The sequence below is a fragment of the Heterocephalus glaber genome, unplaced genomic scaffold (assembly GCF_053883595.1).
Source record: "Heterocephalus glaber isolate CG9 unplaced genomic scaffold, H.glaber_assembly_v1.0 deba00001111, whole genome shotgun sequence".
NCBI lineage: Eukaryota > Metazoa > Chordata > Mammalia > Rodentia > Bathyergidae > Heterocephalus > Heterocephalus glaber.
Window position 1 is genome coordinate 482,588 of NW_028258194.1, and position 17,717 is coordinate 500,304.

Below are 17,717 nucleotides of genomic sequence, written 5' to 3' on the forward strand. Positions count from 1 at the left end.
AGCGATCACATCCAAGTAAGGTAAGCCTTCAAAAGAAATTACTAACTTATCAAATGTGTCTACTCATGGCTTGGACTTGCACTAATTTTCCCACTAAAACTAAGCAGTGGGCCAGGGATTTAGCTCAGTAGTTTCGCCACCCGCCTCACAAGCGCAAGGACCCGAGTTCGATCCCCAGTACCAAATCAATCAATCAATCAATCAATCAATCAATCTAAGCAGGATGAAAGCCTTACTAAATGGCAAACCATCTTCTTTCAGAGTTTTCTTAAATGAAGATGTGTTACCTTGGAAAGAGACTTAATGTCAGGTAGCCACACAACTGTCATAATTTTTAAAATATGATAAAATATTTCAATATATACAAATTAGTGAAAAAAGTACAAAGAACTCCATACGCCATCACTCAGTTCATAATTATCAACCTGTGACCAATCTTGTTTATATATGGCTTATCATAAGGCATTATGTTGTTTCAAAACCTCAGTATATATTACTGAACAATAGGCTTTTTTTTTTTTTAGTAGAGGGGTTCTTACTCGGGACCTTGTGCTTGAGAGGCAGGCAGTGGCACCACTGAACTAAATCCCCAGCCCAGCAGGCTTCTAAAATATGTCTACATTATTGTTATCATAGCTCAAACAATAATTCCTATGCCATCTAATATGGTACAGTAATCAAACTTCTGATTGTATCATAAATGTTATTTTACTGTGGGATCATTGTTGAATTATTCAAACCAGAATACAAATAAGACCCAAGGCCCCTCTGCTGTATCTCTGTGGTTCTTTAAAGTCTATGTGTTGTTCCCACAAGTGCTCCACACCCTGTACATGGCAGGCTGCATCCCTATGGTGGTCCTGACAATATTCTTCTATCCTTTTGTTATGCGTGAACAAAGTGATGCAGCAGGAAGCCCACAACACAATTACTTTTCAGTGTCTAACTCTGACTTGACCAAACCTCAAGATGTACCTATTTCACAGGCTGAACAATACACATGGACAATACAAAAGCCAAGGTAAGAGTATGAACAATGCTAGCCAGGGACGTTGATGCAGGCCTGTAACCCTAGTGCTCTGAGAGCCTGAGGCAGGAGGACCCCCAAGTTCTAGCCCAGCCTGGGCAACTTAGTGACTAGGAAGACTCTGTCTCAAAATTTTTAGAAAAAGGCTGAGGATGTAGCTCAGTGCAAGAACCTTGTGTTCAATCCTTAACTTTAAAAAAAAAAAGAAAATGAACAATGTTACAGGAAAATAACAGACCTAGTCTTTTTTTCCCTTTAGCAAGAAAAAGCCAAGAGAACTAAGAGTTAAATGCAGTTCAAAGTGTAGACAATGTCTGAATCCAGTCATATAACCCAACTGCAAAAAGACATTTATGGGAAAATTGGAAAATCAACACCGACTGGATGTTATATGACACTAAGCAATAATTGCTGGATTGAATAATGCTACTAAAGAAGTCTTTGTTAGAAATGAATACTGAAAAGAAACATGGAGGGAGAGAATGAATGGAATATACCTGGAAAAATACTGATAAGTGTTGAAGCATGGGCTCTGGAAGGTTTCAGTATGCTTTCTATTTTTGGTTATACACTAGAAATTCCATAACAAGCCAGATACACAGGAGAGACTATGTAAGAGTCTGGTATTTTCTAAGCTTTTCAGTTGGCTGGGGCATGAGTTTCTCATTCACTCACAATACTTCACATTTCTCACATACCTGATATACAGTATTTTGTACTTCTCAAATATTACAGCCTAAATTGTTTTGAGTTGGAAATATTTTATTAAATCTGCTGGTTTAATTAACTCTATACTTACTGGTTTAGTTAAAACACGAAAATACTTAAACTATAAGGCACTACAAGCTGCATTCAGTTACCTAGCAACAAGTTAACAGTAAAACACACTAAATTCAGTATTACTTTTTTCTCAGAAATACTGACTGTTATTTTTCATTTTTATAATGTCAATGTATTCATTAACACTGCTACTGATTAAATATTCATCAAGATATCATAAAATGAATGGTAACTACAGTGAATAATGTATTATATATTTCAAAATACTAAGAGAAGATTTAAAATCTGACCACAAAGAAATAATATTTGAGGTGATTACTACATCAATTAGCCACATGATATTAAAAGGTACCATGAAATGAAACATCACAATGAATCCCATAAATATATACAATTATTGTCAATTAAAAATAAAATAAAGAAGTGAAGCAAAGTTTGGACCAGGGAGAATGGAGTAACAGGCTGGTACTTAAGAAATATACATGCCAAGCATGGTGGCACAAGCCTGTAATCTCAGCACTCCAGGAGGCCAACACGAGAGGATCACAAGTTTGAGCTCTGCCTGGGCAATTTAGAAACATAGCGAGATCCTGTCTAAATCTGAAGACCCTGAATTCAGGCTCTGAGATAGGGGGTGGGGGGACTAGGAGGAGGAAGGGACAGGGACAGGGCAGGAGGAGAAGGGAAGGAGGGAAATATTAAATCTAAACTGAGTGTGGTGCTGCACATCAGTAATTTGAACTACTCAGGAGGCTGAGACAAAGACTGCAAGGTGGAGGCCAACCTTGTACAATTTACTGAGACCTTGTCTCTCAAAGTATAAAACTAAAAGGGCTGTGGGTGTATTTCAGTGGTAGCACACCCCTGGATTTAATCCCCAGTCCTGTGATAGACAGACAGACAGACAGATAGACAGATAGAGCTTTTAATAAAAAGATAGATAGATAGATAGATAGATAGACAGACAGACAGTCAGAGTTTTCAAAAAAACGGTGAATGGTAGGGCTATAGCTCAGTGGTAGAATATTTTCCTGGCATTCTTAAGGTCCTAGGTTTTGTCCCTAGCACCACAAAAATAAGGAAGGAAGGAAGGAAGGAAGGAAGGAAGGGGAAGGGGAGGGAGGGAGGGAGGGAAGGAAGGAAGGAGGGAAGGGCGGGCTTTAATAATTTAAAAATTTAACAATTAACAAATTTAAACAATTTAGGGCCGCGGATTTAGCTCAGTGGTTTCTCCACCTGCTGCACAAGCTCCAGGACCCGAGTTCAATCCCCAGTACCCAAAAAGAAAAAAACAAAAACAAATTTAAACAATTTAAAACAACAGCACACGTAACATTTAATGTATTAGAACAGTGCCTGCATTCTGTGTGTAAAGATTCACTGAGGATCTGAGAAAGAAAATCTCACTGATTTGCAGTGTTGACTGTTTAAAAGAACCCTCACTGGTTCTCTCAGACTCTTACAATAAACCTGGACCCACTCTGACAGTTACCTTCTTAACCAACTGAAAGAGTACTACCACATGCCAAGTTCAGCACTTGATGCCAAAGGGTATGACAACAAGAAAACAATTTCAATGTCACATATATGGTCAGAAAACCATGGTAAACTAATAAAAAGATATTTAATGAAGACAAAAATAGGTAATGCAAACAGCAGCCTCAGTCAAATGTGCTAGCCACACTTTCTAATGCTGCTACCGAAAAGAAACAGATGGCTTCTCAGCCTTTTGGCTAAGATTAAGTACAAAGAGAAACAGAATGAAATCTATTTCATGTCCTTTTCAAGTTGATCTGAAAAACAGCTAATTCAAGTTGCATAAAAGAAACTATTAAACTCTACAATAAATATTATTTAATGAAGAGGGGAAGTCAGGCTCAAGGCTAATACAGAAATCACTTGAGGTAGGACAACAGCTGCACTCACCTCCGTGCAGTCATTCAGCAGGGGCACAGTGGTATCGGTGGGGTTAATGTTGATCGTCTTTAGTTCAATTAGATTATTGAGGGAATTTCCACCTACAGAAAAAAAACAGCAAAGCAATCAAAAAAAGTTTTACTAAAAACAGAAAAGACTTCTTTTTCAGTAAACAAATTCAATTACCTGACACTACAACCAGGGATGGCATGTAGCTACTGTCCGCAGGATCTACTATCATTTTTAATCTATGAACAAGAACATCTGGGAAAATCTCCAAACGAATCCAATGCTTTAAAAAAGAAAATTCTCAGTTAGCAAAATTAAGCTATATATTAGCTACCATAATATCACTGAAGTTTGCATTTATTTCAGTTCTTTAATATAAAACGTATCATGAGAAAATTTTGTATTATCCTGGCCAAAACCAGAATAATCCTCCCCATCATCACTTGTTAGAGGAAAGTCTCACTCTAAACTCCAGAAATGTCATATTCATGGACTCCTCAGCATGGACAGCCCTCCCATCCCAAGCAGAGTCAATGACAGACAACACCAGGGTAAGGGTGGAGAAGATGGCCTTCTCTCTGAGCCTCCCCTGTGTGCCACCTGAGGTGTACCACCTGGGAGGGCAGTCGTGAGAGCTCTGCAGTGATAGCACCAGAAGGCTGTGTGAGATTCGGGAAAGGAAAACAAAAGCCCTGCTATACCCTCCATCAACTGATCAGTTAAGTAAAATCCAATATACTTTAAAAAGTTAAAAAAATCTCTTTTTTTTTAAATCTCGTGACAACTGGATATTACCTATAATTTGCAAACAATTCATGAAGTGAAATATAAAATGAGTATTGACGGGTACCATCAGAAAATGGTAGGTTGTTCAAAGTTCATTTTGAAAATCTAAACAAAAGTACTTCCTCAGGTGCCCATTTCACACTACCTTTCCTTGTGACCCTGATGACTGCCAGCAAGGCTCACTGCCATCGATCAGACGAGAAGCCTGGTTCACTGAAGATGACACGTTCAGGCTCTTTACCATGCGAGCCCAGCTGTCCAGCAGCATTCCTGGCAGACTGCTATGGCAACGCTTTAGCTGTTTCCCAGAACGGCCACAAAATACTGCAGACTGTCCTGTGGCATGTGGTCAAAAAGAGAATTAACACTGCTGAAGTGGGGAAGAACTCTCATGACCAAGAAATCAAAAATACTACATTTTACACTGATTTATGAGAAGTCCACATAATGTCATAATTTACACCACTTAAATCTCTAAGGTAAAAAAAAAATTTTTTTAATAAAAATATAAATCTCTCAGGCAATAGTAGAGTAGGATATTTCTAAACCAAAAGGATGCTGACAAATTGTGGATAAAGTTCAGTATCAGTCCTCCAAAAAATATTCTACTCAAAAATGTTTTTGGGGTCTAGAGGTGTAGCTCAGTGATAGACTGCCTGCCTAGCATGCAAAGGGCCTGGGCTCAATCCTAATGCCACAAAAAATAAGAATCCTTTCATAAATGCTGAATGAAAAAGCAAATTTGTAAAATGCTTCCATATCCTGGAGTGACAAATTTAGAAACTGGTCTTTCTCACTGAGGACAACTAGAAGAGCTAGACAAAATATTCAAAATGAATAAATCATCTTGAAAGTATCTGAATCAATGAGATGGTAAAGAAGCACATGGCCATAATCTAAACAACACTGGAGATGAGTGGAGGTGTCTCACCCGGGCACCCAGGTCAGATACCCATTGGAGACCCTGATGGTATCTGTCAGTTTCCACTCAGAGCTCCCGAAGGACCAACTGCACTCCAACAGCCTCAGGTGGGGAAGGCGACGCAAGCGGAGTCGGAGATGCTCCGGAGGGTGGGGATGTCTGCAGAAAACAATCTGCTTGAGATCCCAGTAGGAAATAAGAAAGAAGATGGGCTAGGAAAGGTTTGGGGGCTTTGCTTAACTTTTTCTTTTCTTTTTTTTCTTTTTATCGTTTTTTTTTTAACAGACTGTGAGTGTGAAATCATCTCAATCACTCAAAGTTGACTAAAGCGAGCTCAGATAGCTACTTAACCCAAATGCCTAGAACAACCCTCCCTCCCAGATCTCTGGAGAAAGAGAACATCAACTTCAATTTAATTCAAGAAATGATTTTATAAATACAATGTCCAGAACATAATGGTACATAAGACACAAGAAAAAACAACTAAAAACTAGCAGAAATGAATAGAAATAGCCCCAAAGGCTCTAGAAATTGGATTTATAAGACATGGACTTTATGCTTAGGATGTTCAAAAAAGCAAGACGACATAGAATATTTTAGTAGAGAACTGAAAAGAAAAACCTAGAAAGTCTATAACTGATATAAGCAATAATTAAAGGTAAGAACTTAATGAACAGGGAGGGATGGGGGGTAGGTCAGTGGTAGAGTGCTTGCCTAGCATGTGAGAGGCGCTAAAGGTAACAAAATATCCAGAATGAGGAAGTGAGGGGCAACAGTTTAGAAAATATAAAAGACTTGTTGAATAGAAATAAAGCCAAACAAGGAAAAAAGGCAGCCCCCCAAAACAAGAGAGAATAGGGCAGATGCAATATGTGAAAAAATACTAAATGACAAAAGTATTTCCAAAACTGACAAAAGATAGCAAGCCACTAGGTTAAGAAGCCTGCCAACTCCCATAGAGATAAATATGAAGAAATATTTCTCTATCCCTAGGTAAAACTTGTGTAGGATGAAAGCCAGGCACAGCAGTACATTTAATCATAGATACTCAGGAAACTGAGGCAGAATCATAAGTTCTAGGCTTGCCCAGACAACTCAGAGAGACCCTGTCCTCAGAAAGTAAAATAAAAAGGGCTGTGGTAGAGCCTGCCTAGCATGCACAAAGCCCTGGGTTCAAAACCCAGTACTGCAAAAAACGAAAAACCCTCAGTGAACCACAGGAATTTTCCTTTATATATACACACAATATTTATAAAATCCAAATCATATCCTGGATCATATGACCACATGCAAGTTTCAAAAAATGTCAGATCAACTGGTACCTATTCTGACGAGATTGAGCATGTTCAGAATGACATGGCCACAGACAACTGGTACCTCTTCTGAATGCAATGCAAAAATCAATGATAAAAAGGTACTACATGTTTGAAAACTAAAGGCCAATGAACACAGGAAAACGTTCCAAAAGAATTTTTAAAATACTGTGAAGCAAATGACAATGAAATTACACCTATGTATCAGTACTGCGGGGCCCAGCTTTAAGCCTCGCTTTAAAATAAAATTTAAAGCTAGGGGCCGGGCATTTAGCTCAGTGGTTCCAGCACCTGCCTCGCAAGCGCAAGGTCCCAAGTTCGATCTCCGGTACCAAAAAAAAAAAGACAAAGAAGAAGCTGGATGCCTAGGTTACACCATATTTTAAAATTAACTCAAAATAAAGCATCAAAGAGCTGAATTTAAGAACTACAAAATTCTTAGAAACACAGGAGCTAATCTTCGTGACAACTGTTAAACTGACAACAAAAACAAGACACCATATGTACAAGCAATAGAAAAGGAGAAAAACTAGACTTTATTAAAATGAAGAACTTTTGTGTGCCACAGGACCCTGTTAGGAGTAAAATGACACCTTTTGGCCGGAAGTGCCAACTTCCAGAAATCTGCCAAAATGACGAACACAAGAAAGAGGAAGGGAACCAGAATATGTTCTCTAGGCCGTTCAGGAAACATGGGCTGTTCCTTTGGCCACATACATGGGAATCTACAAAAGGGTGGTGCTGTAGGCAGTGGGGCTTGGGCGCTGTTAAAGAGGAAGGCCACACAAATGCTACCACGGCAGCACCGGAAGTCTACAGTGTTACAGAGCGTGCTGCTGGCACTGTGGCAAACAACCCAGTGAAGGGCAAGACACCCGCCAAGAGGGTTAATTCGGGCACTGAGCATATCACACACTCAGAGCGTCGAGAACGCTTCCTGAAACGTGTCGAGGAAATGATGAGAAATCGAAGGAAGCCAGAGGAAGGTACCTGGCTTCACTGATGCGCCAGCCTGCCCCGCCAGAGAAGCGCACTCTGTGAGGGCCAGGGGGAAGGGGCCTGAGTTGCTGGACCTGTTCCCTGTGGATTGATGGCATGAGCCTGGCGTAGCTCTGCATTCGGCACTAATGAGTGGCTAAGTGTTCTAGGCCCTACTTAACAATAAAAAATCTTCCTGTGTCCTAAAGATGGTATGTGGTGCATTTACCTCAGAAAAACAAATATCTGGAGCAGATTTTCATTGTACCTATTTAATGTGTCAGGTCTTTACTCTTCAGTGTTTTTCTTGCTGAAAGATATGAGCTATTGTGCAGGTGTATACCCAAATGGCCAAATATTTATAAAATACTTATACTGGCTTGAAAATCCACTAAATCACCATGGGGAAAAGATTTAGCAAAATAAATGGAAGTTAGTGCATGGGGGGAAAAAAGATTAAGATGACAACCCACAGAATGAGACAGAATATTTGTAAATATATATCTGATAAGAGTGTAATATCCATAATATACAGAAAATACCTACAAGTCAACATCAGGCACTTTTAAATGGGCAAAGAATTTGAAAAACTACCCCCCTCCAAGAAGGTATACAAATGGCCAAAAAAGAACATGTAAACAGGCTCAACATCATTTATCATTAGGGAGAATCACATCAAAATCACAAGATACTGCGCAAGCGCAAGGACTCGAGTTCAATCCCTGGTACAAAAAAAAAATCACAAGATACTACTTCTCATCCACTGTAGGATGGCCATGATCAAAACCTATAAAATTACAAATATTGGTGAGGAAGAAGAGAAACTGGAAGCCTTTTGCATTGCTGGTGGGAATACAAAATAGTACAGTCACTACTGAAAACATTTTGGCAGTAACTTCAAAAATTAAAGAACTACCATAAGACCTGGCAAGTCCACGCCTACGTACATATCCAGCAGTTTTGAAAACAAGGACTCACACAGACACCTGAACACTGATGCAAAGAGCAACATTATTCCTAACAGCCAAAAGGCAGAAGCAACTCAAATAGCCACTGACAGCTGAAAGGATAAACAAAACACACAAATCCTGTTACTCCAATTCCTCTAATTTAAAACAATAACCCCGCTAGCACCAGTGGGCAGCACTGTCCCTTTCATCTAGCTGTGCTCACTCTGTAGTATTCAGCATATACTTAACAAACAGAACAGAACAAATTCCAGTACACTGGGGTTCACAGTAATTACCTCACTAGTCATATTTAGTGGATAACCATTCTGTCCTACCTGGTTCATTTATTCTGCCAAATGTATGCCTAGTGTTGTGTTTTTTAGTCTTGAAACACGTTTCACAAAAATCAAAGTCATCACAGTTTCTGCATTTGAATCTGGATCCATTGATAGGAAACATTTGACAGCCATCACACCTATTTTTAAAAAACAGTCATTGAGTTGATTGTTTTAAAAAAAGATGAGATTAAATTTAATTCAGAGAAAACCCTTCTTCCCAAAAACAAATGTAGCAATCATAAAAATGAAAACTCACGTAACCCCAGGATGTATACTAGGCACCAGCTCCATTTCTGACAGCAGCCCGGTCCAGTGAGACTGCTGGGGGAAGTCAACAATGATGTCTTTTCCATTGGCGCTAAAAGCTGGGGCAGAACAGAATCACCTGAGGCGTCTTCATCACCAATGTAAACCCACAGTTAAAACTGAAACTCACCTGGCCACGTAACATTACATCAGAGTTCTTTGGATTTTACAAACAATACTTCTCTCTTAGAGGTTTAAGGTATGTGCTGAGGTACTTATGGATGAAATGAACTAGCTTTAAAATAATCAAAAGCGGGGATGGTGAATGAAGGAGCTTTGGTTATGAGCTGGCCATTGTTGAAGCTGCATAACAGGCACATGAAAGCTCATTATACTGTATTCTCAACTTTTATATATATGTATCATTTTCCACCCTGAAGTAACAAAATTCCACTTGGTACATTTGGTACATTGGGAAATAAAAACCATGTTAGTAACGTTAAGACTTCTCTTATTCTTTGTTAAAAACAAGGTGTTGCTCAAAATACTGACTTGGAAACCACATTCTTTTCGAAAGAAGAATCTCTTAAGCAAAGAAAAATATTTTTAACAAGTAAAATATCAAGTAAGCCATTTGTTTTTGCATACACAAGAATTTCTAACAATGTCCCCCATCCACTTGAGAAGCACTACCGTTGTGCTATCAAAAGCATTTAGTGGGCTGGGGATTTAGCTCAGCAGTTCTGCTGCCTGCCTCGCAAGTGCAGGGTCCCAAGTTCAATCCCCGGTACCAAAAAAAAAAAAAAAGCATTTAGCCATAAAATAAACAATATGCATATCTATTTCTTATGCAGCTGTTAAAAACAAATGTATCTTGAGGCCGGGGATTTAGCTCAGTGGTACGGCTGCCTGCCTCACAAGCACAAGGTCCCAAATTCCATCCCCAGTACCAAAAACAAACAAACAAAAAAGCAGACATTTCTTTCAGAGTGTGTCTTATATTTGGGAATTTCTAGACCACATCAAATAGAACCTGAGGAGAATTTTTGTGTTCCGGTTCTAAGGCCCATACTTGGCACATTCCCACGTCTTAAATCCAGTCCTAAATTTTTATTCAGTGTGAAAAACAGAAGCACAGTTCCTAACAGCTGGGAGGTAGTCTAACATAGTGGTCCACTATAGAACAAATGACAGGGTAAATTAACAGAACCCCAACATCAGACAAGGCCATCCTGTGATGGATGGATCGAGGCTAAAACAAAGCCCTCCTTAATCTTGTATGACCAAACTCAACTCTAATCCAACCCACAAATATAACCACATTTCTTTATCCTGGCTAATATGAATGACTACTTTTCTACCAATCTTAATTTTAAGATACCCAATCTTTGCACTTCCCCGAGCTTCCTCAAATTGTCTCCCAAATACTCAACACAATCACCATGAGCCCTTGCTAACATCCTTTATGGAGACAGCCAATCCCTGGGTCCATGTCCTCCCACACTGCAATGAACTAAAAGATCTGACTTCGTTCAGTTGCACACATACTGCACTGGTGGCCTTTGGCTACCGAGCACTGACAAACCACAAAACACTTTCTTCACACTTGTACTTTTTTACCTTTAAATTAGGGAGGAAGAGGAGCTCTGAGTTAAAGAAAAACTAACATTTGAAACGCTGTTGCCTAGGTAGTATTACCTTTCACAATTCCCACACTTTGATGAGTCACAGATCCCCACTTGTATTTTGGTGTGGTAACAGAGGCTTTGACCCGTACTTTATCACCAATTTTGATGTGAGAAGAAGAACTTGGTGGAGGATAGCCTAGAGATTTCAACAATAAATACACTATAATTAGCATTTATTTCTGGAAACTCTGTCTCTAAAAAAACCCCAAAATATTTAATAAAGAATATGCTCACCTATAAGTTCCACGTGAATATACCTAACCCAGTACGTGCCCCCTTTCTGCTGCCAATCACACTGCACATTGAGGTCATGCAATCCATCTCTATCCAGTTTGATGACCTTGCCCACATCGCCTTCACATACTTCTTCATATGTTCGACAGCATCTAACCGTCATTCCCACCTAAAATTAAAATGAAAAGTCCAGTCCAGTGTATCCAAATGAAATGAAGAATTTTAAGTAATAGTAATTGCTAAGATTTGCTTAGCACCTGGAATGTGTTCTAAGTATTATCTACACTAAATGGAACCAGGATTCTTCCAAAAACTAGCTAGCTCTACATCTGGGCATGAAAGATACAAGATGAGCCTAGATCAACTTGTGCCACAGGGGGAGCTATCAAAGGTTACTGGGCTCACTCAAAACCTTGCTCTGTCAAAAGGAATCACAGCTGCAATGCATCAAGTCCTAAAGAAAATGCATTCATCATCGTGACAATCAGCAGACTAAAGCTTCTTGGTCACCTTTGTAAGCACTGGGGCACCAGGGCATCATTGTGAAAACTGCTAAGTTCTCCTTGAAAAAAATGAATCAACCCTTTATGCTGCCTTTCCTGTAAAAACTATTATGAAAAGTAACCAGAGGACCAGAGATTTAGCTCAGTAGTGCCGCAGCCTGACTGGCATGCACAAGGTCCTGAGTTCAATCCCCAGTACCAAAACAAAACAAAGCAAAAACTGCTGAAAAGTAACCAGAGCTGACAAGAAAAGTTTTTTTCCCCCACAGAGAAGAACCCGAGCTAATAAATTAGAAAAGAACAACAAAGTTAGAAAGTTACTATTGTGCAGCCCCCAAGGATGAGGCCTAGGCAATGCACCAATGAGTATCCAGTGAGCTACAAGACTAACAGCTAATGAAGAACTTGTTCTTGGAAAGAGCAGGAAGACGAGCTCTAACCTATCCCACACTGCGTGCTGTCAACACGTGGCAAGACAGAGCACACTGCACCTAAGAAGGCTTCCTGCTTAAGGCTCACCCTGAATCCCCTTCCAACACTCTTAAACATCACAGACAAAGAAAGATGTCAGCCAACACCACAAGGGAGCCACCACCAAATCCGGAATGCAAGACATTTCAAGAACACAGGTTTACCCATAAATAAATGACATGGAAGGGTCTAAAGGATGTCAAGGGGGTGTTATGAAATGAATGTGCATGTTCTCCACAAAGTCATGTGTTGAAGCCCTGCCCCTCCATATAGCTATATTAGGAGAAAGGGCCATTAAGGAACTAGTTCAGGCTAAATAGGATAAGCAGGGTGAGATATAAAAAAACCCAAAGGATTAAGTGTCCTTATGGGAAAAGACACCAGCATTACCCTGCTCGCTCCTACTCCCCCTTGCCCACTCTCTGTGCGGATACAGTGAGAAGGCAACCATCTATAGGCCAGAAAGAAGTTCCCCAGCGGAGAACTCCTAAGCAGCCACCTTGGGCTTGGATTTCCAGCCTGCAGAACTGTGACGAAGGAACATCTGTGGTTGGAGCCACTCAGTCTATGGTGTTGATACTGTAGCCTGAGTTAGGACATGAGAAAACTATTCTAGCTTTAAAAAGTTTTAAGAGACACTCCACCTAAAAACAGGTGTATGATCTTGTTTATATTTTAACACCTAAATATAAAGAGCCATTTTCTGAGAAAACGAGGGAAACATTAGCAAGTAGTGGATATGAGGTGATATTAAGGAATCATTTTGTTAGGTAATGTTGGTTAAGAGGAATGTCACTATGTTAAAAATAAAACCCTTCATCAGGATATATGACATATTTACAGGCAAAATGAGGTACTTCTCAAGTTTGCTCAAATATACTAAAAGAATTAGAAAGGATTTAAGGTAGATAAAGGAATACACAAAACACTTCAAGTTAGCTGGCAATGAGAACGATGTAAACAAAACTGAAATGCCACAATGACATTTCAGTGGATGAGAGAGAAACATCATCTCTGTACCAACTCCACCATGGACAGGCCACCTTTGCTCTCTAGCTCTGGACCCCTGCCCACTCTCCACTACTCTACCTGCGGGTGGCATGCCTGGCTGTCTCCTGGAGGTCCTGAGCTATCCTCACAGCCTAATGACCACCCTGACAGAGCCCCTGACTCTGGTCCCTTTACTCTGTAGGCTCCTTCTCCTCTTCAGTATGTGTTCCCCTCTAACAGATGCCAGAGATTATGGAGTACACCTGACTGTCTTCTGCCAAAGGAAAGCAGGCGATGTGAGGCAGAGGCCTCTGTCCACTGCAGCTTAGCATATAGGAGAGGCTCAAGTTATTTGCTGAACAAAAAAATGAGGCAGGCTCCAGCCTAAGACAACAACTCACCTGAATGTTCTCTCTTACATACACAGCATAATCATCATTACTTAAGAAATCCGCTCGTTTTTTGTAAGTCTGGCTCTCTGTCACAACAGCACCAGTAGACTACAAGAGATAAACACATTTTAAAAAAAGAAGAAAATGAGAACCAGAAAAACCTACTTTAAGCAAAAGAAGTCTGTTAAATCTATAAAATATAAATGCAATGCCTTCCCTATAAAAGTGATCATTTTAAAAATACTAAAACCAGGACCGGGGATTTAGCTCAGTGGTTCCACCGCCTGCCTTGCAAGCTCAAGGACCCGAGTTCAATCCCCAGTACCAAAAAATAAATAAATAAATAAAAATACTAAAGCCAATAGTACAGTAAGCAGAGATGAGTCTCCAAAGCTGAAAGTATAGAAAAGTTTTAAGGTTTCCAAATGAATCCTATGGAACGCTTTACTCTGGTGAGAAGCGGGTCATCAAAAAACATGACTTTTTAATGAAATACTTCTCATGGCTACACAACACCATTAGATGTTTGAACAAGGGTCTCTTTTAAAGAAATCACAATCTAGAAAACCCAATGCGCACTTCAATACCAAAACAGGCAGCCTTGTTCTGTGCCAGCAGAACCGTGGCGAGTCTTCAGGGACAGCCCACAGGAGGCACAGCTGGCTCTCCTAAGTGACAGAGGTAAGGGGAAACAGTGCTCAGAGCACCAGACGGCAGGGCACGTGCGGGGACTGACCAGAGAGTAGGCTGCACCCTCCACACTCTCCGCCACCTCCTCGTCTGAATACTCATCAGAGGCTGTCTCTGCGTCTGAGAGCTCTGTGATCTGCACATCGGAGTGGTCTAGCAGCCATCCAACCAAGGCCTCCACACCTAAACGCAAACACACACAGGCCACCATGAAGACCGACAGCGCTAAAATGTGAACCACAAACAAGCTCCAAAAAGGAAAGCACGGTACCAGGCAAGCTAGATGCATTCCCGGAAGCACCAGAGAGTGACTTCAGAGCAAACTCGATGTTCCTGCGAGGAAAGCCCATTTCCATGAGCTGCACCACAACGGGCAGAGCAGGCACAGGCGACTGCTTGCGCCTCTTCACCCTGGCCAGGCGGGTGTGCTGCATGGAGACTGGCGTGGTGGCCTCACTGGAGCTGCAGTCTTCAAAGCCTGGGCTCAAAGGATGAGTGGACTCCACAGCCAAGCACTGACACACAGCCAAAGCAGCAGCCTGGGCAGGCAAGAGGGGTGTGGAAGTCGGTACCAGCGCCCTCACCTAACTTACACACTCACAAAACATGTATGACCAATGTCCACTCAGAACTGCAGTACAGAAGTGCAGGAAGCCCAGATTTACACTGGTATATTTTAAATGAATTATAAAATGTCAAAAACATTAACACAAAGTTTCCTAGTTTAGTGAAGTAACAAATGTGGTGATCAAATAACTCCTGAGTCCTTTATCACAGAGCCTAGTGTAAATTATCCAGGTATGTACCAGTGTACATTAAGAATGTCACAGCGTCCCCAAGCCTGGATGGAGTGAGTCAAAGGGGCAGGGAGAAAAGGCCCCACCATAACCAGGCCCTGTGTTGCCGACCAGCGTGAAGCACCAGTGTTTCCCTCTGTACATGGGCCAGAATGAACACAGGACTCTTCCATGGACCACCAATTCACAGGGAAAATCACCATGTGGGAAGCAAAACAGAGCCCTCTGCTGATAAGAATTATGAACTCTGGGAGGGAGGAGGGAGAAGAGGGGAAGAAGTAAAAAAAATTAAGATGTCTTATGTACACGTATCAACTTCCCAGGATGAAAGTAATCATTACGTACTGCAAATGGGGGGCGGGGGGCAGAGAAGGAGGGAAGAAGGGAGGGAGGGAATCATGAACTCGGGAATTTCCTGTAGCCCACACTGTACAGCCTCACTGCTACCTTCAGATGCTCTGCTGCACAGGTAGGGCCGAGGGCCTGCAGCAACAGAGCATGGCCAAGCAAGGCTTCGGGAACAAATGACAGGTGCAATATGGCTTGACCTAGTGGGTCCCTTTCTACAACAACACTTCCTGGGAAAAGATCCCCCTTTGCATGTGTGAGTATTTAACTCATGCTGCACCCAGTTATTTATTCAGATAATTTACACATGTCCAAAATAATGTTAACTTTAGACTTCTTTATCTACTACAGTATTAACTTCTGCTAACTACGCACAAGAATAGCTGAAGGTGAACTAGTCATAATTATTATCTGGCATATCACTTAAAACTCAGAATATATTTTTAAGGAAATACACATCTAGGAGAAAAGTCATTCACAATTTAATACATTGGGTTATCATCAAGGTTATGTGAGTGTACCTCAAGCTCCTGTTTATCAAATATGGCCTTCACAGGAGATGGCTGGGTGGCTGCAGCCAGTAACTGCTGTAGGAGAATCATAGGGGGCTGTGGCCCCTCTGGAGACATGTCCCCAAGGTCAGGGGATGCAGCTGCTCCATCATCTGAATTTAGAAACAGAGTATGTACCTTCAATTTCCAATGGCAACACCTCATTATTAAAGAGAATGCAATGAGCATTTTAAACCAGGTCTAATTATTGTTTTACTAGGTAGTAGATAATCAAAATCTTCAGGCTCAGATATCAAACAAAAACTAGGCTCTACAGGATTTTCCATTCCCTGCGTTCTGACCTCTGTCCTTCATTTGTTCATCTGTCTCTTAGAGCCAACAAAAGTTATTTCCCAGATTCCTGCCCTCAGTCCAATTCTTCTACCTCATCCTTCATGTTTGCTAATGGTGCCAGGCACTCCTGTTACAGTCACATCCCGTACGGGTATTTCTAGCTCTGCCTTCTCCCGCTAAAGCCTGTCCAGGTCCCCACATAACACCGACTCCCAGTGTGTCAATGGTCAGGGTGACTGGTGAGTGGCCTCACATGAGGCCTTTCAGATTCTGCTCACCACAGTCCCACTGACATCCACAGCCCTGTGGACAAATGCACAGGATTCACAGTGCTTTTTTTGCATTTGAAGGTTCTGTTTGCTAACAGCTTCAACTAACCATTTAGACCAGAGGGACTGGAAGTCTTCTTTAAGAAGCAGACAGTAAATACCTCAGGATTATGGGCTACGTGGTCTCTGTCATAACTACTCCTCTCTGCCACTACAGAGCAAAGGCAGCCAGAGACGAAGTATAAACCATGGCTGGGCTGTGTTCTTGTACAATTCATTCACAAAAGCAGGTGTTGCTGTCATCTGTGCATCCCTGCTGTAGATACTCCATCAGGAGCCCATGCTCTGCCCAAGGCACAGTCGATAACCCTGACTCAGCTGTGCCATTACTGCTCACAGGCCATCGGGCTATCACAGATTCCTGCTCCCTCATCTCTGCAGTGATCAGTATCTTCAAAGTTCTTAACCTCTCTACTACTGAATCAATCTTTCATTTCCGATCAATTTCTCTCATACTCAGTAGGCTTAAAAATATTTTCACAATACTTTCTCCTTTTAAGACTCAGAAATAAGCAAGCCCAAACACTCCACATTCCACTGGACTTCCTAATTTCTTTTAAACATGTCTTACTTACTCCTCTTTCCATAACTCAAGATTAAAACGTCAGCATCTTTGCCTTTTTGCTGGTTTTCCAGTTACTACCTATCAGGCTGCTCCATTACAGTTTCTACCGAAGCTTCTTTCCACTTTTCATGCCTCCCCTTGGCGAGCACCTTGTCACCTGACACAAGCACAATTCTCCCTTCCCCTGTCTTGGATTTCCAATATTACCATGCCTCATTAGTACTTTAATCAGCCCTGCTATCAACACCTGTCACACAGTCTCCCACCCCACCTATCCAAGCCAGCCTCAAGCTTCACCTGCTCTAAAGGCAGCCAGCTAACCTCTCCAGCTCCAGCCCCACCATTCAATAAAGCCTGAGCTGAAGCAAAGCAGAGTTGCTGCATATTCTCCAAAGGCGCACTGTCTTTATTTGTGCTCCCTGTGACTCCTCCATGGTGACTCCTTGTCACCCAGCATCTGTCTGCCACACCCTTGAAAGGCCACCTGCTCCTGCCGCTGCGATGCCTAGGGAACTGCGTTCACATCTCACAGCACACAGGCCTCACACAGTGACAGAGCCATCTGCCGCATTCTCTTTTGCCACCGCAACCCTACCGTG

The 17,717-nt window shown here is 41.4% G+C and overlaps 1 protein-coding gene across 4 annotated transcripts in view; it reads right to left on the reverse strand.

Annotated features, from left to right (window-relative positions):
- The window catches only part of Herc2 (HECT and RLD domain containing E3 ubiquitin protein ligase 2), a 184,582-nt gene that overhangs the window by 69,135 nt on the left and 97,730 nt on the right, over window positions 1-17,717 (reverse strand). For all 4 annotated transcript variants that reach the window (XM_004872187.4, XM_004872188.4, XM_087210102.1 and 1 more), the window contains exons 45-55: window positions 15,901-16,043; window positions 14,506-14,773; window positions 14,281-14,417; window positions 13,554-13,652; window positions 11,189-11,357; window positions 10,965-11,090; window positions 9,277-9,385; window positions 9,018-9,157; window positions 4,665-4,855; window positions 3,911-4,016; window positions 3,734-3,825 (exon numbers count right to left, since the gene is read on the reverse strand). In XM_004872187.4, coding sequence (XP_004872244.2) covers window positions 3,734-3,825; window positions 3,911-4,016; window positions 4,665-4,855; window positions 9,018-9,157; window positions 9,277-9,385; window positions 10,965-11,090; window positions 11,189-11,357; window positions 13,554-13,652; window positions 14,281-14,417; window positions 14,506-14,773; window positions 15,901-16,043 — 1,580 coding nt within the window. The remainder of the gene's footprint in view (window positions 1-3,733; window positions 3,826-3,910; window positions 4,017-4,664; window positions 4,856-9,017; window positions 9,158-9,276; window positions 9,386-10,964; window positions 11,091-11,188; window positions 11,358-13,553; window positions 13,653-14,280; window positions 14,418-14,505; window positions 14,774-15,900; window positions 16,044-17,717) is intronic.